We start from the raw sequence: 25,308 nt of genomic DNA, 5'->3' as shown, positions 1-25,308 counted from the left end.
ACTCCTTTGAGTGAAACAATACCCATTGTCCAAAGAAGCAGATGAGGGGGAATATATGACGCAAAGCACTGCTTGACCAAGGCATCATAGTGCCTTCAGATTTACCATGCAACACAGCTAAATACCTACTGAAGAAAGCAATGGGATCATCATGGATATTCATACAGGATCCCAGCCTTCTAAATAATATAGTGGAGGCAGAATATCCACTAGTGGCAAACCCTCCATCAATATTGTTCAACATACCTGCAGATGCAGTCTACGTCTCAGTGGTAGACTGCACTTCTTCACAATACCACAGCATCCAGACTCCCAATATTAGACAGCATTTTAATATCGCGGAAAGAGATTCCAGCACACTAGGTTGCCCTAAGGGTACTGCGAATCCCCCAGTGTCATTAACAGGGATCTACAGATGGACTTAGGAAACATCAACATGGCCAGTACAGTTCTACAATATGTAAATGACTTGCTAGTGTGGAACATGGCAGAGGAACAATGTAGAAAGAACACAGTACAACTCCTGACAATACTTGCAGAAAAATGATATAAGGTGGACAAAGACAAACGCCAATACTGCCAAAAAGGAGTGGTGTATTTGGGACAGATCATACCATCATACCATCAGCAGGAAGAAAGATAAGCCCAGGCAGAGCCACAGCAGTGAGGAACACACCACAGCTTAACACAATCAGATAAATGCAGCAATTTCTAGGCCTATGCAATTATTGCCAAACATGGGTGCTTCATCATTCAACATATGTCAGATCTCTATTGTAGGCACCCAAGGAAGCACACAAGATCAAAGGAACAATTGTATGGACAGAGGAAATGACAGACTGCTCTGAGGGCTTAAAAATAGCAATCAGCAGTGCACCAGTGTTGGCAACACCATCTTATAATAAGCCATTCCTCCAATTTCCACATTCAAATGGACAGGTCATGATACCACTACTTGCACAAGAACCCTCACAGAAACACAAGCCATTAGCATTCTATAGTGGTCTGGATCCAGTAATACAAGGCCATTTCCCATGTGTGCAAGCATTAGAAGCTGCAGCATTTGCTGTACAGATATCCGCTACAATAGTTATGGGTTATCTACTGTGAGAAACCAGAAAGTGTCTCACCCACTAGTCCCCGGGGATCTGTCACCCAGGTGGGCAGGACACAGCCATTGCTTTTGGATCCAGTTCCTGGGGGTGGACCAGTACGGGAGGATCACCTGGGTGAGAGGTCTTCGGGGAGTGGGAGTGGGACACCGGATGGCGAGATGTGGTATCCCTCCCCCTGCAACACCTTTTCCCCATTCTACCCGGTAGGATATGTGAGCACCTTATCCCCCCCTTTCCCTCTTCCAGCACTTTCACACAGACAGCCTGCTCTGTGAGAAAACAGACTCACACCCGAGCAGTGTATCTGACTTGTCCCTATACTGTGGTCAGGCGAGGTCAGCCAATTACTGACAATCACTCACACCTATGTGTTCTTTTGATAGGGCATTGGAAGCTTCTGGTAATCTTCCTTGCTCTACTGTGGTAACAGGAATCTTGCTTTCTTCGTGAAAGGGCATACAAGTTGCCTGTTTGCAGCTGCATCCATAGCTGCATTTCCATGCAAAACTAAGTCTGTTCCTTTGGAGTGCACTGCGCACTTCACTATGTGCAAAGGGCCTTTCAATGCTTCAATTAGACGAGCTAACAAGGCTGCATGCCAAACTGATTACCTGCACACCCGTAGCCTCTTCTCTTCCATCTTGATGAGTGTACTGTAGATGTTATGTAGATAGAGTCAGTTTGTATGGTGACATCTTCATAGGCTGATATCTCTAAGGCTTCTACGAGTTCTGCTGCCTGTGTTGAATAATGTGAGGGAAGTCTTTACTTCATTACTTCTTGGAACTCTTCCTCTCTATTTTTTTTACATATTCTACTAGTGGTGCTTCTGTATGTCTCTCTGACCACTCTCCTGGTCTATGCTTGACAACCCATCTACATAGTACACTTCTCCTATGTCCAAAGGGTCTTCTCTTACTCTGTTTTATTTGTCTGGCTCTCACTCATATCCTGTACAGTCATGGACTTTGTCTTGAGGGTCAACTGGTTTGGCGATGTATGAAGCTGGGTTGAATGTGTGGCACTTCACTATGGTAATAGCTGGATCTGTCAAAATCACCTCATGCCGACTTGCTCATTATCTGGTGAGCGTCGATTTGTTTCTCTCTGAAATGGATAACACTGCATGTTCAACATACATAGTGAGTGGTTTAAGGAAGGCATGGTATCAAACAGTGAAAACAGACACAAGTGATCATAGTTCAAGGGTTTTTATTGAACTTCAAATGGGTTGGTTGAATGCCTATCTAAACCTAAAGCTAAGGATGGGAGGAAGCTACAACCATCAGATAATAACACAGTCCTAGTCAAGTCAGTGTCAAATAAAAAGGCCTACACTAATAGACCTATTGGAAATCCTTACTTCTAAATACAAAAGGTTGTAGGACAATGGTGTATGCAAAAAGAAAAGTGTTCAAGAAATAATATGTCGGGACGGTTAAGCAGTTGGCGCCCCTTCCCCACGTTTTCAGCATGGGGCAAGGCGGCACGTTCGAGCTTGCACACACTCTGGCTTCTCGGCCTCGAGGATACAGTTCAAAGCACAGATATCATGTCCTTCTGCCAAAGCCTCTTTTCCACAGTCTCTTACTGCAGAGGGTCTGTCGTAACAACCAAAGTCTCAAAGTTCCATTCCAATCAGGATTTTCACATGCACACATTCTCGCTTTTCAATGTTCATCATGGGTCTCCCTCTTCAGGCCCCTTTTTATCACAATGTTCATAATTGGTCTCCTTCGTTCGGGCTCGGACCATGGACCTCCCTCATTCGGGCTCTGATATATGGACCTCCCTCGTTCTGGCTCCGATTATCTTGATATGAATCAACCTTGTTCAGGCACATATCCCCCTGATATGGATCTCCCTCGTTTGGGCTCCGATCCCCTTGATATGGAGCCCCCTCGTTCGAGCTCTGATCATCTTGATATGTAATTCAAAGACTTTCGAATGTGCAATGGGTTTTGATTAAACCGTTGCAGGACCTCTCGATTCACTTCACACAACTGTTCTCATCAATCTTCTACTTTCGTTTCTCTTGGCGGGATACCTCACAGAGACCTTCGATTGAGCACATTCACGGTGCCGGAGTACTCTGTCAACGGTATTGTATTGTTCCTTCTCAAGTTCAAACATTCATCATCAGTTTAGCTTTCCTCGCTTCTTTCATCCCACACGTTTAACCATGTCCGTTCCAGCACTCGTTATACAATGTTGCCGCTTGCCACCTTGACTTCAACACAGACCAGTCTTCCATCAATCCCCCCAACTTACTGGCTGTGTTGATCTTTCTGGTGCTTCTTTGTTCTTGGAGCAAAGGACGATACAACGGCGGCTGCTGCTGCTCCTCCCCGCCTCAGTCAGTTACGTGGGAGGGCCTTCGCTATCTCCGACACACAATGTAGGATTCGCCAGTCTGCTTTCCTGGCCTTACGCTTTTTGTGTCAAAGGTTTCTTGAAGATAACAGCGTCTTGCCGAAAAAGGTCAAGGGTAATTCCTTTCTTACGAACCCTTCTTGGTTTGCTGTCTTTCTCCCCTCATTCAGCAGCCACCTCGAAACTGCTGTACCTTTGTGTGCTTTGCCTCGCTCAGAGTGTGCCTTCGTGCTGTAACTTTTATCCATGTGGGGAAGTTCCAAAGAAGCTCAGGGTTTCCAGTCCCCAATCGTCAAAAACTGTTGCATACGCCAATGTTCCCAAAGGAGCTCAGGGGTGCCCTTCCCCGAGCTGAAAATGATGCACAAACCCAAAGATATCAAAATCGATCAAACAGCACAGCACAACAACAGAAGAAACTGTTCAACTACAAGCAGGAGACTATGTGTACGCCAGGCAACATATAAGGAAATGGAGCGACCCGAATTTCACTGGTCCTTATGAAGTGGAGAAAGTAACAGCGACTGCAACCAAATTGAAAAATCGCTATGCTTGGATGCATCTCTCCGATCTACACAAAGACGCAAGTACAGCACTGCAACAGTGAAGATCAGCAGACATTGGAACTTCAACCAGAGAGCAACAGCAAAAGTTGAGTACTATTATTGAACTGTAGAACAATTACGAGACAAGAATGAAGCCTTTCGGGCACAGCAGAGCAAGTTCTGTAAGCAATATGAAAAAGGATAAAGAAAACCATAGTAGAAATGTTCAAAATTTGTTTTTAGGGATATGTGATCTATTTTTCTCCCTGCTTCTTTCCTTTTCTTTAAAGGAGCTATTAAGGTTAAAATCTAGAGGCACCAAGAATAATAGCACAAACATAGAGACTGTACCTATTTGTAGCACTAACCTCATGACCAGACATAAACGACAGTTGAGTGAAGAAATAAACAATATATTTGATGAGCATCATTCAGAGTGTACAAATGTGTGGTATGACCTCAGGAATGCTATTAGTAGAGCACAAGTACATGAATAATGTTATACATGTGGGCTTATCCCGCATGCGGTTGGCACCCCCAGATTGTTCTTACCACAAGAAGTGCTGACTTTAGAGGCACAGTGCTTAGCACATCTAATAGCCTGCAGGCTACAGGGGCAGTTTTGGCCACACACAGTTCGAATACACGTGGGAGAGATGCTGAAAGATGAGTGGGAAAGGATGGGAAAATATAAAGAAGAACAATGTCCAGCAAAGCCACAGATAATTATAGACGATGCAACATTCTGGAACAAGAATTGGGTGAAGGGCAGGCTGTGTTTAATGCTGAGGGACTAATGGGATTTACAGAAGAGTAAGTAATGCGAATCAATGAGAGCTTCAGAAATGTGTGGGCATTAGATATTAATAAATTGATAAGTCTGCATCAACCTGATCAACCTGTAAAAGTACAGAAACTCACTCGATTTTCATTTAGTTTCAGAGGCAAAGTGAGCTTGCCCGTTGGCACCAACATGAACTGCAACCAGACTTATACCATGCCAGCATTGAGTGAAGGCACAGCCACCATCATGGATTTTCTATGGCGGTGTGGATCCAAGGCATACTATTATTTACCACCCTCCTGGAGCAGCCTTTGTTCACTGGTAACTTTACATTCTCCCATCTTGTTAGTTTTGTTTGTTTATTTGTTTCTTTTAGGGCCTGAAAAGCATGTACAATTACCCAAACGATAATCCCGGTCCCCCATGCCGCCCCAAAAGTTGTAGTACATATGAACTCATCTAGGGTGCAAAGAAAGAAAAGATCCAGATACTTCTCAGAGGAAGCCGATGATGCCCTGACGAAGGTGCCAAATCAGTGTTGCCTTTTTCCAAAACTGAGGTCTTCTTCACGTCCTTGTCTGCACCAGGGATTCAAACTGCTAGCAACTACAAATGGCTTCAAATCATACATTTTAATATGATGGAGCTTTCTAATGCTACTGAAAATGGGCTCAACGCAGTACGTGAAGATCTTTGCGCACTCAGGCTCGTGGCACACCAGAAGAGGATGGTGCTTGACCTGCTTACAACAATGTAAGGTGTCGTTTGCTGCAGGATCAGGTGCACGTGTTGCACTCACATTCCTCCAAATGATGCTGATAACTGATCTCTAACCCTTGGAATCAAGCAGATGACCAAATTGTCAATGGACATGGAGAAAGTAGGCGGAATTGTCAAGGACGGCGACTGGTTGATGTTTCTAACATTGTGGATGCCACAGTGGCTCCTCAATTTTTGGAGTGTTTCCTATCCTTGTTCTTCTAATAATATTATGGTGTACCTATGAGATAATAGTAACTTGTTGGGTTTCCCGAGGTAATAAAATCTCCCTTCTTGCAGTTATGACGGGTAACACAATTAATTGTTGGAAAGATGAGAGCTATCCAACAGACACGCAACCACAAGTAGGAGAAAGAAATAGGTAGCCAATAAACAGACATTGTTGCCTAGAACATGCCTTTTGGTCACAACCCCCTGATCTAATCAATTACTTTGAATGTTAAATAGATATCAAATCAGATTGACCAGCTAGCTACTTGAGATGCAACCCATGGGATTATGCTATAGGGGTGGGGATTGGAGAGATGTACATAAAATGTGGATACCCAGGAGTATCTACGACTGGCAACAAGAGGAAGAATATTGTGAGAGGGAGTTAAAAGAAAGATTCATCCCTCAAGGGATGAAAGGGTGGAGTATTGGGGAGTACACGAACAATGGGTCTTGTCCCATGCGAGTACAAATGCGAAGTAGACAAGTTCCTCCGTAATGTGATGTGAATGGAGCAGTCGAGCACTGGAGGGCAGGCGGAGTAAGGAAAGGGGGCAAGTTGGGAGATGCTTCCATCTCTATCCGTGCTTTCCTCAAACACCCCCCCCCCATCATTCCTGCTCAAATTTGTTCACTGCTGCAGGCCAATATTCTGGAAAAATGAAGCCACTGCAATCACCCAGGATGTCTTTTCGCCACTCATTAGTCGAGACCACCAGACTTCCTCTTCATTGATGTGTATATCCTCGAGAATGTGGCCCAAGTATGTAGATCTTGCTTCCCGTGTAGAAGAAAACATTAACCAAACCTTTGCAAGGAAGCATACGCATATCCCACGGGTAACTTTGCAGAGTACACAGTAAGATACCACACAGTGATTGGCTAAAACTAGGGAGGTGAAGCAGTTCCCAGGCTTGAAATGCAGAGTGAGATCATAAGAAGAGCAACAAAAGAAACAGCAGACCCCAGTCCTAGAAGGACAGAACACTGCATACTGATTGGTCAAACTATATGTGTCTAGGTGAGTTCCCAGACAAAACATTTGAAAGACATATAACAAATTGTGTTCCTGAACTGTATGCCAGCATGTATTGCAATGAAGGTCATATGCCTTTTTTGAGCAGAGCAATAACCAGTGGAAGATAGGTCTGGCAAGACAGAATGACCAAGGCACAACACTGCCCTCTTTAGGATAAAGCACACAATTAAGGTTCCATTTGGTAAGGAAGAAATCATGCAGAATACCGTTACACATGAAGTAGGATTGATGAGGAATTATTGATTAGGTTTCCACAAACTCACACATAACCCTCACTGTATGTACATAATGGAAATAAAGGTACTTTCTTGGAATCACAAATCATACAATTGCACACACATGTAAGCATAAAAATATACACACATATCCTTGTCATTATAAGAGAATGAAACTCTCAACAGCTAAGTCCCAACGTGAAAGATCAGACACAGGACCGATTAACTCATGAGAAAAGGAAGTTTGTCCAGCACTGTTTCCAACGACAAGTTGCAAAATGTACACACAGACAAAAGGTTCATAAATGATGAGCATGGTAAGATGGTGCCAAACCTTTTAGGTCAATAGGAAAGGGATGCAAAGTTACAATTGTAAGATCACACGGTCACATCTCACAAAAGGGATCCATCAAAATATACATAATCATTCACTCAACTCATACATTCGTAACGCAACCAATTGAAAGCCACATGTAGCTGATACATGTTTCAAAATAAGATAGCCAATCAGAGCATCTGAGAAAGGAGACAAGTTCAATGCCAAAGAGTGAACTTTTTTAATAATCAAAGTTAGTTATGTGATTAGATCAATCCAATAGAATTAGGACATGTATGGAAATGCTTATAGTGAAAATGATGCAGGCGAATCAGAAGCCTGGAAAATGCAAGTGACTTGTAACATTTGTTATCATTTTCGTTCTGTAAAACGATATAAAACCGTCCATATTTTAGAAACTATTCGAATGTCTCGTGGATGATTCCCTGCCTAGGCAGTTTAATACATTTTGTTCTTCTCATATCTTGTGCATTCATTTTTCCGTGGATCTTGTTAATTGATTTGTGTGCTTGGATCGGGACGTACCCAACATCCTTTTAACCGCATTGAAACAAATCTCCCATCATGAAATTGAGTTTTTCTTAAAGATAATTCATAAAAATCTCAGGTTTTCCAACTTCTCCTCACTCCAACCATTTAAAATATATATATATATATATATATATATATATATATATATTGATCAACTACATGGTAGCTAACATGCATTATCACCCTCATTAGAATGTTGTGGCTTGAAGTACAAATTGGGTAATCGGACACATGACGCTAAATGGAGATTTGTAGGGAGCATATTATAAATGGTTCACAAGAAAGGAATAGATTGCTAAATTCTTAGCAGAAACTGTTTTTTTTTTTTTATTTAAACCATTTGCCACTTCTTCCTTTAACTCGCAAAGTTCTCTTTCCCTGCAGTTCTAAGAGAAGCAGGTTTGCTTGATGTTGACTGAGGTTTTTCAGAATTGAAAGTCTTCAGGACAGGGAGGAAGGGTGGAATGGGGAAACAAAGCAGTCTTTCCACAATGACCCTTGGGAAGATAGTGGGCCTCATTATGAGTCCAGCGGTAACCGAGGCAGTAAAACCACCTGGTTTCCGCCAGACTCATATTACCATTCCGCCTCCGTGATTCCTGGATTTACTGGGGCATTACAACCCCGGTGTCCCGGGGGTTCCGGAGGCGGAATGGTGTAAATCCCCATGGGACTCAATGGGAATGGGGATCATGGAAACACTGGCACCATCTCGTGATGCCGGTGTTTCCTCGTCCGCCTGCAGGCGGGCGGTGGTAAACCTGCCAGATCAGACCTGGAGGGAACATCATCTCCCGCCTGCAGGACTCGGGATCGGGCGGTCCGGAATTAACAGTGGTGGCGGGTTTACCGACACTGTTATTTCCGGACCGCCCGACCTGTAATGAGGCCCAGTGTCTTTAAACAGACATGTTCATGTAACATAAAACAAAGTCTCAATGGGAAACCCATGAAAGAAAAATCTCTCTTCCAATCAAATTAATAATGCAAGTGTCTTCGAGTCTCTCCCCTGAATCACTCACAGTCTCTGGGTTTATTGGTTCCGATGGAGATCTTTTGTTCTCTGAGGTATTTCTGGCTCTTCTGTACATCAGGGTTCTCTTAGTTGATTACCTGGTGTGTCTACCTCTCGAGATCTTTAGGAGTATATAACCAATGGTGGACAGTTGTTCATAGACATTTACAGGCCTTAGACCACCACAGCGGGAAAGACTTTTGTTCCGGTGGCTTACGTAAGGAGGAACAATGGTTTGGAGGTATTGAGGTCTGTAGTTTAATCCCTGACACACTTCCTTCTGAAGCGCTCTGCACTGACTCATCTGACACTTTTGAATTCCTTCTTCGATGTAAGCTTGTGCCTATGAGGTCTTCCTCCTATTCCTCCTTAAGGGACCTGGCTCATCCCTGGCTCCTCAAATATCTCCCCAATTCTTGACTATGTGCTTTAACCTCATACCGTCACTCAGAAAGTCAGAATTCTTGTGGTATGATGGCTATTTTTGTTCTTCCACCAAATTCTTTTCATTCTCTCAGCTCCTTCTTTCAGCACCTCCACGGATCTTGTTCCCACAGCCTGCTGTCATGATTCATGCCCCTCATGTCCCCAGCCCTCCAAGATGTCAGGCTGGAGCCAGGCCACGATCACCTACATGGCCCTCAAGGGCCTCTCCATCCCTCCAAAGACCCACTTGGAGTCAGACTTGGCGCTTGTGGCACCAGACTCACTCACTCCCATAGGATAACATTGGGGATTGGACTTGTAGTGCATTGATGGGGACAAGATGGATGCCCCCACATATTTCGGTTCCCAGAACTGCATATGCAGTCTAGTCTTTTGGGTGTGGTTCAGCCCAGAGACACTTGGGATACCCAGAGACTATTTAAGCCACACCCAAGCTGAGAAACATGCTTTGTGTTTTCTGCACCTGCAGCCTGACAATCACCGTGTTCGGATCAGCCTCCAGTAAGCCTGCGTCTTTCTTCTCCGCTCAGCTCCTGCAAGAACAAGAACACTGTTAGGAACAGCCTTACCTTGCGGCGCTTCTGCCCATCATTCATCGCTCCTTCTGTTCTGCGGGCATCTTCGGTGGGGTCATTCCCATCCCGGCACGCCACTTCCTAGGGAAAAGGGAAAAGAACAAAAAAAAGGCATTAGTAAGCATTCAGCAAATCTTCGCTTATTTTTAAAGACTGCATGAGCTTCAAACACTTACCTGAATCCCAGCCACTCTGGGGGAACTCTGTTTCCGGAACTTCTCATCCATCTGCAAGAGGGAAAAGACACTCCAGGTTAGTGTGGAAACATCTAGAGGCGCTGCATACCGCGCTTACTCACTGCATTTCTTCTTCATAACCGGCATCCACGCTGAAAACGTTGCAGCACCTAAAAGACACAGAAAAAGAACTCAGTTCAATACAAATACGAAAGGGTCGCATCGCGCATCACGCTCTCACTCACCTTCAGCATTACTCATCTCAGCAGCACGTCGCCATCCCCGGACGCCGGCCATCATCTAAGGAAGGAAAGGAACAAAGTTAGAGAACTGTTCAAAAGACTCATTATACTTAGCTGTCGGACTCTTGCCAGTGAAGTAACTAGGCAGAAACGAGCCTGCATCAATCAACGCGCCCCTGCGCTGAAAGCAGGACGCAGAGCACACTTTCCAAGAAAACAAGGCCCAGTCTCCAGTCGAGTAGACTCCAGGGAAGGGTTCGAGGTTGTAAGAGGTCAGAACAGGCTGAGTGACGTCCCCGTGGATACCAGGTGAGCGTTACACCTGCTACAGTGTTCCTTCCATCATCTCTCGCTCGGCTCCTCCTTTTTCCAGCTACTCCTCAGACCTTATTCCCGCCTTCTCCTCTTTTAATCACCAGCCCTCTCTGCACCACTAGCCCATCCTTTGTCCGGCTGCCGCCAAACTCAAACCTTTCCTAATCCAAATTCCCTACCCTTACAATCCTTTTGGGCATCCTTATGTATGCCCCTCTCCCATCCCACTAGTTAGATCCCTAGTGAGTGCCTGCACATGTGAGGGATTTCCTTTGCCAAATCTTTTACAGTTTTTCCACTATCCGTGCCTCCAGGTTGAACCAGATCCATGCCACTAATATTTTCTGGACAATCACAGAAAGGGATCTCGTAACTCCAGCAGTTTTATTTATGGGCAGCCTTCATTTGTTGTGCTTTTCCTTTTTAAATCAGGGATGTGCACTTAAAATGTGCATGATCATAAAAGCCTTTTCCTTATCTTTTAACTTTTCATCAGTGCTAATTGCACTTGACTCTTACCACTTACTTTCTTTACTACAACAGAACTAACGCTACATTTGACATTCTAGTACCTTCATTGATCTCGGGAACACTGTCGAACATGTTAAAGAAGCAGTTGTAACACCACTACTAAAAAAAGTATCCTACTGTATACCACTCGGAACCGGGGAATGTCCTTTCTATTTTGAAGGAAGGTAACAAAGCAATTCCAACTATTTGTAGAAAACAATGTTATTCCTGACAAATATGAGGTAGGGCACCTACCAGAGCATGCAACCAAATCTGTATTAGTTGGTGCTTTAGATGATCCTAGAAGGCTGGTAGAGGCTGGTGGTGAGGCTGTGATCATATTGGACCTCCCAGCAGACTTCAGCACCATCAATCACCAGATCTATTTAACATTGATCAATGAGACAGGAGTGACTGTGTTGGATTTATTCACCTCTTAATGCAATATGATAGTAGATAATCCATTATGCTCCTATAGCCCTAGAAACTATCTGCAGCACCCGCTCCCCTCTACCACGAAGGACCTGCACTGTCACCCTTGTTTTACTGTATCATTTAGACCTCCCACACTGCTTATGAGATTATGCGGATTCAAATGTTATAATTAGGCAGACAAATAAATTTGGAGTTGAATAAAAGACAACTCCATTCTATCCACTTTACAGATTGCTTGATGAATGGGTTGCACTTAACTTGCTTACACTTAACCTATGCAAGCAGACATCTCTATAATGGAGAGCAAGTCCTTGACAAATTGGTCAAATTTGTTGACCATATCAGGCTTAAAATAGTATTATTGGGGCATTTGAGGCTGAACTTGACACATGATACTAGCAACTGGTCGGTAGAATGATACTATTTGCCTAGGTATATATGCCAAGCATTGCCATTTTATGCAGAGTTGCAAACACCATTTAAGTTCATCTACACAGAAAGGCCTCCCATGCAGTGCCTGGCTTTCTAAATCGAACTGTCATGCCCCTGCCGCACAGTGTCATGTGAGTGTATGTGTGTGAGTCTGTTTGTGTGTGTGTAAACGTATGTCTGGGGAATAAGTGTGTGTTGTGCTGGTGAAGGGGTGGGTAAATGGGTGGTTTAGGGGAGTTAAACGCCCCGATTAACAAGAACACCCACGGGAGGGGGTGGGAAGCGGAATCACCTTGCAGGTGTAGGGGCAGGCAGTATGTGATATTTCGGCATTTTAAAGCCAACACAAAAACGGCCGAAAGAAATTGGTCTTTTTTGTGTTCGGTCTTTAAATTGTGGAAATATCATCTAGAGCCCTGGGAATTGCATTTTGTAGTGAACTTTCTTTTTCAGCAAGAATAAAGTAACCATGGAAAATGAGGAAGTAGATGCTCAGCAAAATCAAACTACTTTGGCTGGACAGTACAGCAAAGAGGCCCTCCTTTGGTACACGAAGCTAATGGGAATTCTGGAGCCAGTCATCAACCCTGGAGTGGCTAAATGATAGAATCATTGCATGAGGACACAGATGAATTGTAGAGATTGGGAACAAAGGCATCTCACTTTAAGAAACCTCTGTTAATTCCCCATTATGACACTATTACACACCAAACGAGATCAGGAAATTGACCAAAAAGCTCAGGTGTCTATACCCAAAGTGCAATTCAGAGGAAGCAGTCCTGGATGTCTATTGCCCCCATGCATTTTTGTAGGTAAGGAGAAATAGCGCAAGCACACATCTTCAGGATGGAGATGGGCAAGGCTAGCAGATAGTGATCAAAGGCTCATGTTACCTTTTAGGAATTTAGAAGTTATTGATCAAGCACAGTAAAGATTTGTTTTAGCATCTCCAATACCCTTTGAGGTCTGTGATGCTAATTTCAATAAAAACAATTGCTATAGTCAGAAATATCTTCAAGGAATTTTAAGTTCTAAGTTATTTACTTGGAATTCTAAGTTATTACTGATAATTTCAATACAAAAATGCTTAAAGCAGATTCTACTTACAGTGTGAACAAAACTCAAGACCCATCTTTTCAAGTAAACCACTGCGTACTAGACAAAAACTCCCAACCACATACTTGAACGAATTGTCCCGTGACTACGTGTTTTATACAAATTGTCTATATGTTAGTGCCCTGATGCTTGCGAGCAATGCTATATATATATATATATATATATATATATATATATATATATATATATATATATATATATATGTTTATAAATAACTAAATAAAGGCACTTAATTCCCACATGCATAGTATTACAAAAAAAATAGTTTGGAATTTTGAACCCAACTATGTTACCATATCTGATGTATTGGATGGCTTCAATAACTTCCAGAGTTTGAACAATATTTCAAGGCTTTTTTCTTTTCAAGATGTAATCCCGGTTTTTACTCTGGTCAGGGTGTAGGCAGGGTTTACTAAAGGGGTTCCCTCTCTGGTCTCCTGTGGGCTCTCTGGGTCCTAACCCAGGCATCCCTAACTCCAGGTCATACAGCTGGCGACCAGTAACAACTAAGGTCTGAATCTGGCCTAAAGGAAAAAGACGTTAGGCTTCGGAAAAAGACAGCTTTGGAAAAAGACGTTAGGCTTCATCTATGGTTGTTCTAATCAAGCACTCCCTAGATTCGTCAATGGGAATTAATGGTTTTCCTGTGCCGGTGACAGACACCCTGGTCTGTTTTCTCGCTCACTGATTCTCTTTTTTCTCCTCTCCCAGATCGTACCACGGCTCTCTCCTTCCTCCCCTCTACTATTCTCACCCCTTCTCACTCCACTACATCCACCCCTACTTCTATCCTCTCTTCTCACCCCCTCTATTCAAGGATATCCTAGTCACCCTCCAGGGATTTGGTGCCTGCTCATTCTTTATGGATATGGTGCCCGGCACATCCTCTGGAATATGCTGCCCAGCCTACCATCTAGTGATATGCTGCCCTGTATATCCACTACTAGCCTCACTCTCGCCTCACTAAGCCACGCAACTTCTGATCTACGCCTCTATGTCCTAGTCTTACCACACTCTCTAATAATCAGCTTGCTTCTCTTTAAACCCTGGACATGAGTCCTTATTTCTAATGGCCATGCAGATCATTTTTAATTTGCACTGTCAAACTCCAAATCCCAAATGCAAAGGTAGTTGGTACAGAAAGATCTGGGGGAGTGCGAGCTTTTAACTTATTGCACACATTATCTGCCAGTGATTAAACAATCTCAAAATAACATCTATTTTTAAGATGTTTGAATACTGACCTATTTGTTTAAGTTCAGACAGTTAAATAATATAATATAATATATTTCCGACCTATACAGGGTTTAGAAGTTGGGCAGTAGTGGTAAGTACCACTGGATTAACCCTCCACCCAATTCAGAGTCCTGTAAAATACCACCAGTAGAATTATATGCTAATACGACTAGTGGTATACAAGGCAGGCTTCCTGCTGAAAGTTTCCCTTTTTTCCATACACCACAAGGGTTGACAGCAATAAATACAACATGTCCCTGAAATGTTTTTCCCAACAATTTTAACTGCACTGTAGGGAAGCCGTTCAATACATACAGTAAAATAAATGTGCAGACTGGGCCATTGCAGGGGAAGGGGTCGGCCATCCAGATGCCACCTCTCACCACCTTACACATAAAATCGTAAAAGGGTCAGTATTTACCCTTTTGCGCATTAAAAAAAATGTAGAAAAGTGATATGAACCACTACTGTACACTACTTGTTTCCAAGACCTTTGCCTTTTTTCCGAATGGAAAAAAGACTGATTTAGAAACCTCGCTCCGTGACGGCACAGAGCGGTCTTTCTAAATCGGACTGTCAAGCACCTGGCGCACATGAGGATCTGTGTGACCCAGTGGACTCATCGCGGGAATGACAGGTACGTTTGAAACTGTATGCGTGTGGGCGTGTATGTGTTTGTCTCAGTATGTATGGGGAGAATGCCTGTTTAGATGTGATGTGGGAAGAGGGGGGTGGGTGGAGAAAGGAGGGCGGGTGGCGGGAGATAAACCCTCACCGTTTAACAAGAGAATGAGCGGGAGAGGATGGGGGGAAGGGGGGTCAGAGGCGTTGCTAGGGGGGGGGGGGGGCGGGTTGAGGCGGCTATAGCCCCTGGTCATTTGGTTGTTCCCACAGATAGAATCTCCGGGGCTACAGCCAAAAGGCTAGCTAGCCCCGAGTCCTGACAGTCCCAGCATTAGCTTAGCCCCGGACCTTTTCCAAACCTAGCAACACCCCTGGGGGGGGAGGGGCTCTACGTAATTATGCCGCATTTTAAAGCCTGCACAAAACTGGGCAAAATAAATTGGTATTTTTTGTGTTCGGGCTTTAAAATGCGGAATTATGCATTGAACCGTTTCCACCTTGTGTGTGTGTGAAGATGGGAATAGGAAACGTGTAAAAAATACCTTTTTATATTACCACTGGTGAAGACTATTTCGGGAATACCTCTCGAGGTATTCATATTCCAGAAATACCACCCTCACAAGTGCAGAACTTTGATTATTATTATTTCATTATTATTATGGTATTTATTGAGCATGGACCTGGCTTTGAGAAGCAACAGAGCGCTCTACAGAAGTATATACCAATAAAGATACATAACAAAGTGCTTTGCAGTGGTAACAACAGAACAGTTATACACTGGGGGTAGGATTCAGGGGGACAGAGGAGAGGTACAGATGTAACGGGTGGCGATGAGGAGAGGGGTGGGCCTCGTCTAGTGAGTCAGGTGGCACAAGGTGCGACGTGAAGGCCTAGGTGTTGAGGTGGAGAGACTCCTTGAAGAGGCGGGTCCTGAGTTCTTTTCTGAATTGTAGGAGCGTGGGGGCAAGTCTGATGCGGATGGGGAGGAAGTTCCATAGTCTTGGGACGTAGGCAGAGAAGACTTGTTTTGTGGTCCTTTCCTTTTTGCAGCAGCAGATTTCAAGTCTGCATGTGTCTTGGCTTCTGGTTGTGCGCTGTCCACCTGGGATGCAGAGTTTCTCCGCACGGTAGCTGGGTAACTTGAGGGTGACTGCCTTATAGATGATGCAGCAAGGCTTGAAGGTGATTTGTGCGTTCAGTGGGAGCCAGTGAAGGTCGATGAGGCCTGGGGTGATGTGGTCGTATCTGCGTAGACCCTTGATGAGGTGTGAAGCAGCATGTAGGACACTTCTTAGGGGCACAAGGGAGGATGACGGGATGCCTTCAAGGAGTGCATTGCCCCCATCCAGGTGAGATAGTCCCAGTGCTTTAAAGGTGGATCTAAAGCTGTCCAGAGGGAGGAAGGGCTTGACATTTCACAGGAGGGAGGGACCAAGCTGTCTGTCTTAGCTATGTGTGTTTTGAAGGAGAGGTGTTTGTCGATGTGGAACCGGAGGGACTTGGCGCAGAAAGTGAGCTTGGGTGTGACGCCCTCAGCGTTCATGGTTGATAGCCAGGTCTGTATGTCTGGGTGTTCGGTGTTGTTGGTGAGGAGTAGGAATTCGGTCTTGGAGGGGTTGAGCTTCAAGTATGCACTGGACATCTAAGACTGGTTCAGCGAGAGGCAGGTCTTGAGCCTGTGGATGTCCTTGATGGAGTTGATCTTAAGGTATAGCTCTGTGTCATCAGTGTATTGGTGGATGTTGATGTTGTGTGTGGGTAGGAGAGCTCATGGCGCCTCCATGTATAGATTCAAGATCACTGGGGAGAGGATGGAACCCTGTGGGACTCCAAATGTGATTTGGCCAAAATTTGTAAAATATCACCAGGAGAGGTGACAAGTGCCAAAGGCAGTATTTCACAAAACAATCCATTAAACGTGTAATTACTCCCATAGATTAGTTTATGTTTTATTTATGTTTATAGATTTTTATCATTTATGCTAAATTTCCATTACTGGTAGAGCAACCAGATTTCAACTGCTTCCAGTTAATTCATATTTAGTTGCTTAAATTACAGTTTAAGTACATTAATCCAAAGGAAGAACAGATAAATCAAACTATCAATGACACAATTAGTTTCATTAATAAAAAATATGATAACGAACAAAAATGTGTCCTTGAGGTGTACACTACCAGCTAGGCTGATAATTTGACGTGTTGCCCATGGACATAAACACTCTCCACTGGCCAACTCTATAGTTTGACAACATAGCAAAGTCATACATATTATGTGAACAAATGCAGAACTTTCTAGTCTTCGTTACCATACACTCCTTTGTCCAGCAGAAGTAAAAACTCATCCACAGCGTTCCTCATCTCCGGTTCAGTGAGATCCAGCAGGGACACAACCTTGAAATCCAGTTGCCGCAACAAATTAGTCATCTCGTAAACATCAACCATTGGTGCTTTGAGTTGTGGATGGTTCCAGTACGACATGTTTCCAATCAAAAGAGCTACTTTGTCAGTGGCTGTGAAGAATACGGTAATGAAAAACATATACGATCAAAAATAAGCATCAATTAACATTATGAAACATATTTATGAACACTCAACGTGTATAGGAAATGTTATGCATTTTGCCTTGCTCCTTGGGATTTGGGTTCACATGCTTGGTTAAACAATAAACATGTCATTGTATATCTTTTTAATGGTCATAAATCTGGAGATCTGCAAATCCGAACATTTACAGGTATGAGAGAAAGGTTTACAGAAATCCCACTGTCATAAAATACATCAGTGTTATATGAACTGAGAATTGTATACACATTTACACATTATGTGGTCTTCAAACTTTTTTGGCCAGGGCCCCCCTGAGCAAAATTTGGGCAGGTCGGGACCCCCCAGAAATGCCAAATGGACAGTATATATTGCGCGCCGTCACCTGCTCCCATCAAAGTCGCTGGGCTCCCTCATCCCACTCCTACCCAGTCGCTGGTCTCTCCCCACCCCATCACACACCCAGGGCTCTCCCCACTCTGCTCCCATCACTATCCCATGGTTCCCGCCCATTGTGCTCCCACCATAGTCCCTCGGTTCCCCCATCCCGTTCCCAACACAGTCTGAGGGCCAGTGGCGGCTGGTGAATCTTTTTTAAGTGGAGGGGCATTAAGGGGAGGTTCGGGGGGGTTTCCCCCTGTGAATTTTTTTTTAAATAATAGGTTAAAATGTTGCATTGTAGAGCATACTTTTAACAAAAAATGGGTAAATAGCCAAACAGTTTGCAATTGTTGCTGGGAGTCCAGGGGGCAGGCATTGATATTTTATTTCTATCGCGCTCGTACACAAGTGTTTCAGAGCGTGACAAGGCAAGGGAGGGTAACAGAGGAGAATAAATCAGCGATCTTACTAGGCCCAGTGACATTGAGAACGCGCAAGTGTGAGGGGAAAAGTGCATGGAAGGGGGGAGAAGTGGAAAGTGCGAAGCAGAGGAGAAACAGATAAATAACAATAAATAAATAATAAAGGCAACAAACAGTGGTAGCGCAGCCAGCAATTTGCAAGTGCTACGTTTAAGGCAGCAGACAGGGTAGGTCTGATAAGTGCAGGAAGAAAGATGGTTCTCCTCAAGTTTTAGAGTGGCAGGGCGCTGTTCCAGAGGGAGGCCCCAGCCGAAGACGGAGATCTACCCCCAGCTCGTTTCTTTGATAAACGACTGACCCTGAGGGAGTTGGAGGTAGAGGAGTGGAGAGCTCGAGAGGGGAGGTATTTGCGGAGGAATAGCTGAAGGTATTTTGGACCAAGGCCCCAGAAAGTCTTGTGGACAAGGCAGAGGGTTTTGAATGATAGATGTCCGGTAAAAAGATACCATCCCTGTCCCCTGGGCCCCACTGGTCCTAACACAATGAACATGATTATGTGTATATGCAAGGCGCTGCACATTCATACAGCAATCACTCTATCATTCACATGAGCATCCATCACCATACACTCACTCATAACGCATCCATACACATGTTTAAATAAAAACAATGTACATAAACGTACCTTCTGCATTGGCCTGTGTGTGGGTGCTGAAACGGCCTGCTCCAGCTGCTCTGTCCGTATGTGCGAGGAGGCGCAGGAGCTCCCCCTCGGACATACAGACATCCAGTGCCCCAGCCAGCATTTCCAATGAGCTATGCAATGCTGGCGAAGCAAAACGCCCCAGCACTTGCATGGCTCAGTGAGCATGTGCGGCTGGGGAACTAAACTGAACTGTCAAAGGGAAACAGTGTTTCCCTTTGACAGTTCAGCCAGCCCAGGAGCACTCCATTAGCTGGATAAAGCAGCTGAGGGAGTGCTCACTGTTTCACTGGGCTGGCTCCTTAGCTCCTCCATAATGGGTGAGGGGCCACTGGGTGGGCACCTCTTGCCATTATGGATGAGCCGCCAGGCTCGGACAGGCCTATAGGGCAATGCCTGTACCAAAAATGTAAAATGCTAGTTTGGGCCAATCAAAATGGGCCACCATTTTGGCCAATGTGGACCATTTTGATGAGTTACTTAACTATGCAGTTAGTAATGTTGACCATTGTTGCTGAACATATCACAATTTACTTACATTTTAACACAAAGCACCCCTTTGGGTACTATTGAAACAGTGGGCTTCATAACTACTGGAGTTGCATCCGGGTCTGGCACCCGCGAATGGGCAATTACTAGGTCATGCCGAGTTAGGCGGACATGATAATTGCCCTTTCGAAGGTGCCGGTAGATCCCCATTCCCATTTGAGCCCCATATGGCTCAAATGGGAATGGGGAGCTCGGATGCACCGGCACCGTTAATAACGGTGCTGGTGCATCCGACGAGCTGAGGTCAGACCTGGCGGGGGCTGTCAAGCACCCACGAGCACAACTCTTACTATGGCGGAACGGTAGCAACGGTGCCGGTAGCTTACCAGCACCGTTGTTACTGGTCCGCCATAGTAGTAATGAGGCCCAGTCTGTGACTAAAGGAATGAATATCCATTTACAACTGTGGGCCACTTTTTCATTGTTGCCTGAGACAGTTTCATGTTTCAGCCCGCCCATGTGGGCCACCCCTGCCCATTTCTTCCAATCTAAAAAAAAAAAAAAAAAAAAAAAAAAAAATCTTTTTTCATGCTGAGCTCTCAGGGCCCCCCTGGGATGCACCCGCGGACCCCTAGGGGGTCGCGACCCACAGTTTGAATACCACTGTAAGGCTTCAAGGCATCACTTTTGAAGTGCAGAGTAGAATACTTATTCAAAGCTTCCATTACTATTTAAGATGGTCAATCACTTAATGATACCTCCACAAACAATCAAAGTGGTAGTGATCTATCAAATATCAGGGTTGTATTATTGCAGCTACACAGACATATCCAGCGCAGAAAATTCAGAGTGGCAGGGGCACTTGGGCCACACGGAAAGCTTGCCAACTGTGAGGAAGCAGGAGCGCTGTACAACCCGCTTCACAGGAAAGCACAGCAGATGTGAAGGACTAGGGTCCCCATGGCGGATTAAGGATGCCGTAGGGGGACCACGGCAATTTTTCTGCAGTTTTCAGGCAGCGGCAAGGTGCTCTGCAAGACACTGGCAAACCCAGACCCCAAGCACAGTCTGCCCTTTCTTACCTACGCTGCACAGAGGAAAACATTGGAACGCCTCCGGCTCATTTCCCGGTGTCCCCGGTGGCATTCTGTGCCGGGATTCCAGAGATTGGTGGCTGGTGCAAGACGTTTCGGACTAATGCATGCCATTTTGGAAGTCGATCCACCGACCCTGTGTGCACCAGACCCAAAGGTCTCCTGCATAGATCTCAGAGGGGAGCCGGCGGAGGCCCAGGGATACCAGCTGACACGCAGGTGAGCCAGAGTGAGGGGAAGTATTTGAGAGTGACGCGTGGAAGGTGCTTTTCTTTTTTCTCTTCAAAATTTCGATCTGCAACTGCCGCCCACAAAACTATGCATTTTTTGCTTCTAATCCCATGTATTTCAATCTTCTGATCTACCTAAAAGTCACAAGCTACCTAAATTGGGGGATGGGTGCGGTTTTCATATAGCTGTGCAAACATCTTTTTATCCTCATACTGGTGAATGTGCTACAGTGAGTCCAGGCTTCATGGGCTGCGGTTAGGGCGCCATGCTCCTATACATCTGCTTTCTCGAGGATGCAGCGATAGAGTCTGCAATTGCATTTCAATCCACCAGAGACCAAGCTGCGGTTTGGAAGTCACAGTTTGTGAGAATTTACTCTAAGGATTTCCTGTCTCATGCGCCTTTCTTGCTATTAGGCTGCCTAGTGAGATGGTCGTGCATTGTGCAGTCTCTCCGTCCCTCTCCGACTTTAGTGCCACAGAGTTATGGAAGTCAAATGTCCATTGTCAAATGTCAAGATTGGAATGATTTTGACTAAAACATAGTGCTTTTTACAAAAATATAGCGCTTCTGTGCAGTGCAGCCAGAGCTATAATAGACATTTGCTTCAGGTCTCAGTGGAAGCTGCTCTTGATGAAAACTCTTTTTGTTTTATTCCATTGGTAAACATGTTTTCAGTGCTGTCTAGTGCATATGTTATTTTGCAATGCTTCAAGGACACGTTGGGGGAAAAACTACATGAATATACGGCTAACACTGAGCCAGGTGCCGTCTGGTAATTTATAATGTTGTGGAATGTAGTTATTTATACTGCTTTCATGAGAAACGGAAAAGCTTGGCCTTTTTGGGTGGCTATGGGTCACTCTGGCCGTGGCCCCATGGGAACATTTAAATCAGCAGAGACTTGGAAAGAGCCAGAAAGTGTTGGAAAATGCCATCATACATTTGCAATGGCTTACAAAGGGGGGCACCCGGACGGTCAGAAAGAGAGAGAAAGCTTTGCTGGTAGATAGACTCATCGTGCCAGGCCTGTTGATATCAAGATCTCTCTGCCTGCCTGTGGGGGAGCTTTCCAGTGCAGTTTTTCTGTTGAGAGGAAGGCATTCTTTAACGCTGTATCAACAGTGATATATTATTTCCAAACTACTTTTATTACTTCTTATTCTTGTTGTTTTTATGCATTTATGTATGTTTTTGGTGAATTAGCAGGCCATATAAGAGCCATTTTATAATCTAACTGAGAGTGTGTCTGTGTGTAAATAATTGTCTCCCAGCACCCAAGGTTGTTTTTAAGTTAGTGTACTGGGCAGAAAATAAAGCAATATATCCGTGTCTTTGTTGCACCTAGCGGCCCAAGGGTGTAACTGCAAATATCCTATCACCACGGATTGGCCCACTGGCAACCGTCATGCTAGCAGACGTCCATGAGAGACAGAGAGCGGAATTGGGATCAGAAGACACGAATGGTAAATATATATTATCAACCCAGCATATAAGTAAAAAAAGGCAATCTAATGCTGAGTGTATAGAGAGGCTTCCATGAATGGATTACGGCAGATGAATGAAGAAAATATCAGGGATCAAATTGAATAGTTCCAAGCAAGAGCTGAAAATGGAAAGCTTGTCGGATCTCTGTTTAGAAGGTTTGTGAATGAAAAATGAAGTTGGGGCTTCAAATTGGTTTTTGTCCTGATGAAGGACTAATTTGAAATAGAGAGGGGCGCTCAGTGTGTAACGAGCTGACTCACGCCATAAAGGCCGACATAAACCTGGGCTGGCGAGTCAATTGGCCCCAGTACTGTTTGTTGTATAATAGGTCTGTCAGCGTTGATTTTGTAAGAAATCCAACAATGAAGAGAATTGCCAGACTGATATGTTAACTTGACATAGGAATTTCGAGATGAGTGTTTTGCGTTTTCAAGTTTAAATATTGTGCCAAGAAATTGGTCAAATAAATGTGTGTAATTATACCACTTTTTACTAATCCCACCATTTGAACATGAATGTAATTTGTTGAGTGTAAACTACATGAGGTGTGCTTACGCCTTTTTGTGTTTTAAGAAAATTTGAAATATATATGAGAGAGATTTGTTTATATATTTGTGATACCTGAATACAATGTATTTATTTTTTTGGACTATGACAGGCTGAAGTGTGCTCCTAAAATACAAATGTAGTGTGAAGTATGAGTATTGTGAAGAATGGACAAGAGGGCAATAGTGTGGAGAAACGAGTGTCTCTTAAAGGTGCTTTTTTGTGCATGCCATAGACATCCGGTAGAATAAGAGACATTTGACCAGTCTTCATCTGTATAGAGGAATACATTCAAGAAAGATCTCCTGGTCTACAATCCAGCTCTTCCCATCGCTGACACCTACGTCAACGCTTCTTCCAGGCAGACTGTCACTGACAGCCTCTTTGTCGTTCCCTCTCCGGACCTTTAGATTCCCTATATGGTCTCTGTCCTCTCCCCTTTCCCCACTTCGCCCATTAATGGTGGAACCCGATGGGAAGTACTCCTGGCACACTTTCATAGGGGCATCATTAATGTCTACCAGAATGGAACTGTCATGGCCCAGGGCTCTCAACCCAACTTCCTCCTTCTTGATGGGCATCTTCCATTGCTCATCAACTCCCCACTTTCTCCTGCCACTTCTCCTTCTGCCACCCCTCTTCCCCCTTCACCACCACTGATCGGTGTACCACATTCCTGTATCCCTACTCGGAAGAGGTAACCGGTTCCACTTAGCTACTCTCAATTTTCGCTGTTCTCTAAGCACTCCTCTGACATCTGACACCTCCTTAAAGACTTTGACCTTGACGTCCTCGCTGTCACCAAGACATGGTTCACTGCCAGTTCAATCACTACTTTTGACACACTACTCGTGGAGGGCTACTAGATACTCTCTAAGCCGGGCCCTAACCGGCTTGGGGGTGAAGTGGTCCTGATCTTCCCTGAATGGGCCCCTGCTATTATCATACCCACTCAGACCTGCTCTTCCTTCATCTGCAAGCTTGGTGTCTCTCCAATCCTCTCGCTGACTATTGCTACCATCTACAGGACCCCTGGTCCGGACTCTTCCTTTGGAGTGGTCTGACCTCACCTCTTCTCTCCTGCCCTCCACCTCAAACCTTCTCTTCCTCAGTGACTATAATATTTACCTTGACTCTCCTGATAAGACCTCGGGATTCTTCTGCAGCCCTGTCACTCTCTCTTCCTCACCATTCTTCCCTCCGGTCCGATGCAATCAGCTGGACACACTTTGGATGCTCTCATCTAAGCAGACATCCCTACCTCCAACCTTCTCATTACACCCCTCACCTGGTTTAAACATGCCCTCTTGTCCTCTCACCTGGACCTTCCCCCTCCCACTCCAGCTACAGATTCTCACACTGACACTGCCCTTGCTAACCTTCACCTCTCCATCTCCAACACTCTGGGCATCCTTGCCCCTAACATGAAGATCCGCATGAAGCCTGCCTCCAAACGCAACACCTGGTTTGATTCTGATCTTGCCTCTCTGAAATGCAAGTGCACAGTTGTTGAGCAGAAGTAGCAGGCCTCTAACACATCCTCTGAAATGGCCTGCCGCCTGCTCCAAAGACAAAACAGACTCTCTATCCGCTCAAGAAGAAAGCCTATATTCAAGGCTGCCTCTCTGGGGCCACTAACAACAAGGCTGAACTGTTGAAAATCTGCAAGGAACTCGCCAATCCTTCTGCAGTCTCCAATTCTCCTCTGTCATCTGAGACCCTCTGCACTGCATTGGCCTCTCACTTCATAACCAAAACTCAGGACAGCCTGTCCTCATTCTCCGCTTCACCCCTCCCATCTCTCTCACCAGTTCCCAGGCCTTCCTTGGCCTCCCTCCCCTTATCGTCATACTCTTCTCTTTCACGGTTATACCACCGGATGAGATCTTGAGACAAGTTCTCTCAATGAAAGTCTCCTCCAAACAGGTGCTCGCCTGCTCCTGCAGAGCTATCATCAAGTCAGCCTTGACTAAGCGTGTAATGCACGTATATACACCTGTACATACAGTTTGTATGCAATGTGGAAATCCCAAAAACTGACATTAGTCAGACCTGACTTTCATGTGAGTTTTCAGGTTTAAAATTGCATAATGTACGATCTATAAAACTCACATGTCTCTTTTTACAGTTTGTGCACATTCATTACATCTGAAAACGGACATCAAAGTGGCTTTAATCTGAATTTTTAGGAGATTTAGTGGTTTAATGTCTCAACTTTGAAACTCTCACGCACATTTGTACAGTTTGTATTACACATGTTCATTCATTACATCTCCTGAAAACTGACATCAAAGTGAGCCCTGGTTTTGATGTGAGTTTTCTGTTGTGAAGTGTCTCATGTACGTACTGTGACGAATCGTAGGTA

At 44.6% G+C, this 25,308-nt stretch overlaps 1 protein-coding gene across 4 annotated transcripts in view; it reads right to left on the bottom strand.

Annotated features, from left to right (window-relative positions):
• MALT1 (MALT1 paracaspase) overlaps positions 1 to 25,308 on the bottom strand; it is a 1,429,839-nt gene that overhangs the window by 590,520 nt on the left and 814,011 nt on the right. For 3 of the 4 annotated variants that reach the window (XM_069627057.1, XM_069627058.1, XM_069627060.1), the window contains one exon: positions 17,358 to 17,561. The exons of the other annotated variant lie outside the window; for it this stretch is intronic. In XM_069627057.1, coding sequence (XP_069483158.1) covers positions 17,358 to 17,561 — 204 coding nt within the window. The remainder of the gene's footprint in view (positions 1 to 17,357; positions 17,562 to 25,308) is intronic. 4 annotated transcript variants of the gene reach the window in all.

The sequence above is a fragment of the Ambystoma mexicanum genome, chromosome 6p (assembly GCF_040938575.1).
Source record: "Ambystoma mexicanum isolate Mex_15411 chromosome 6p, UKY_AmexF1_1, whole genome shotgun sequence".
NCBI classification, from domain to species: domain Eukaryota; kingdom Metazoa; phylum Chordata; class Amphibia; order Caudata; family Ambystomatidae; genus Ambystoma; species Ambystoma mexicanum.
The sequence above is the reverse complement of the archived record's forward strand: the minus strand, read 5'-3'. Positions and strand labels throughout refer to the sequence as shown.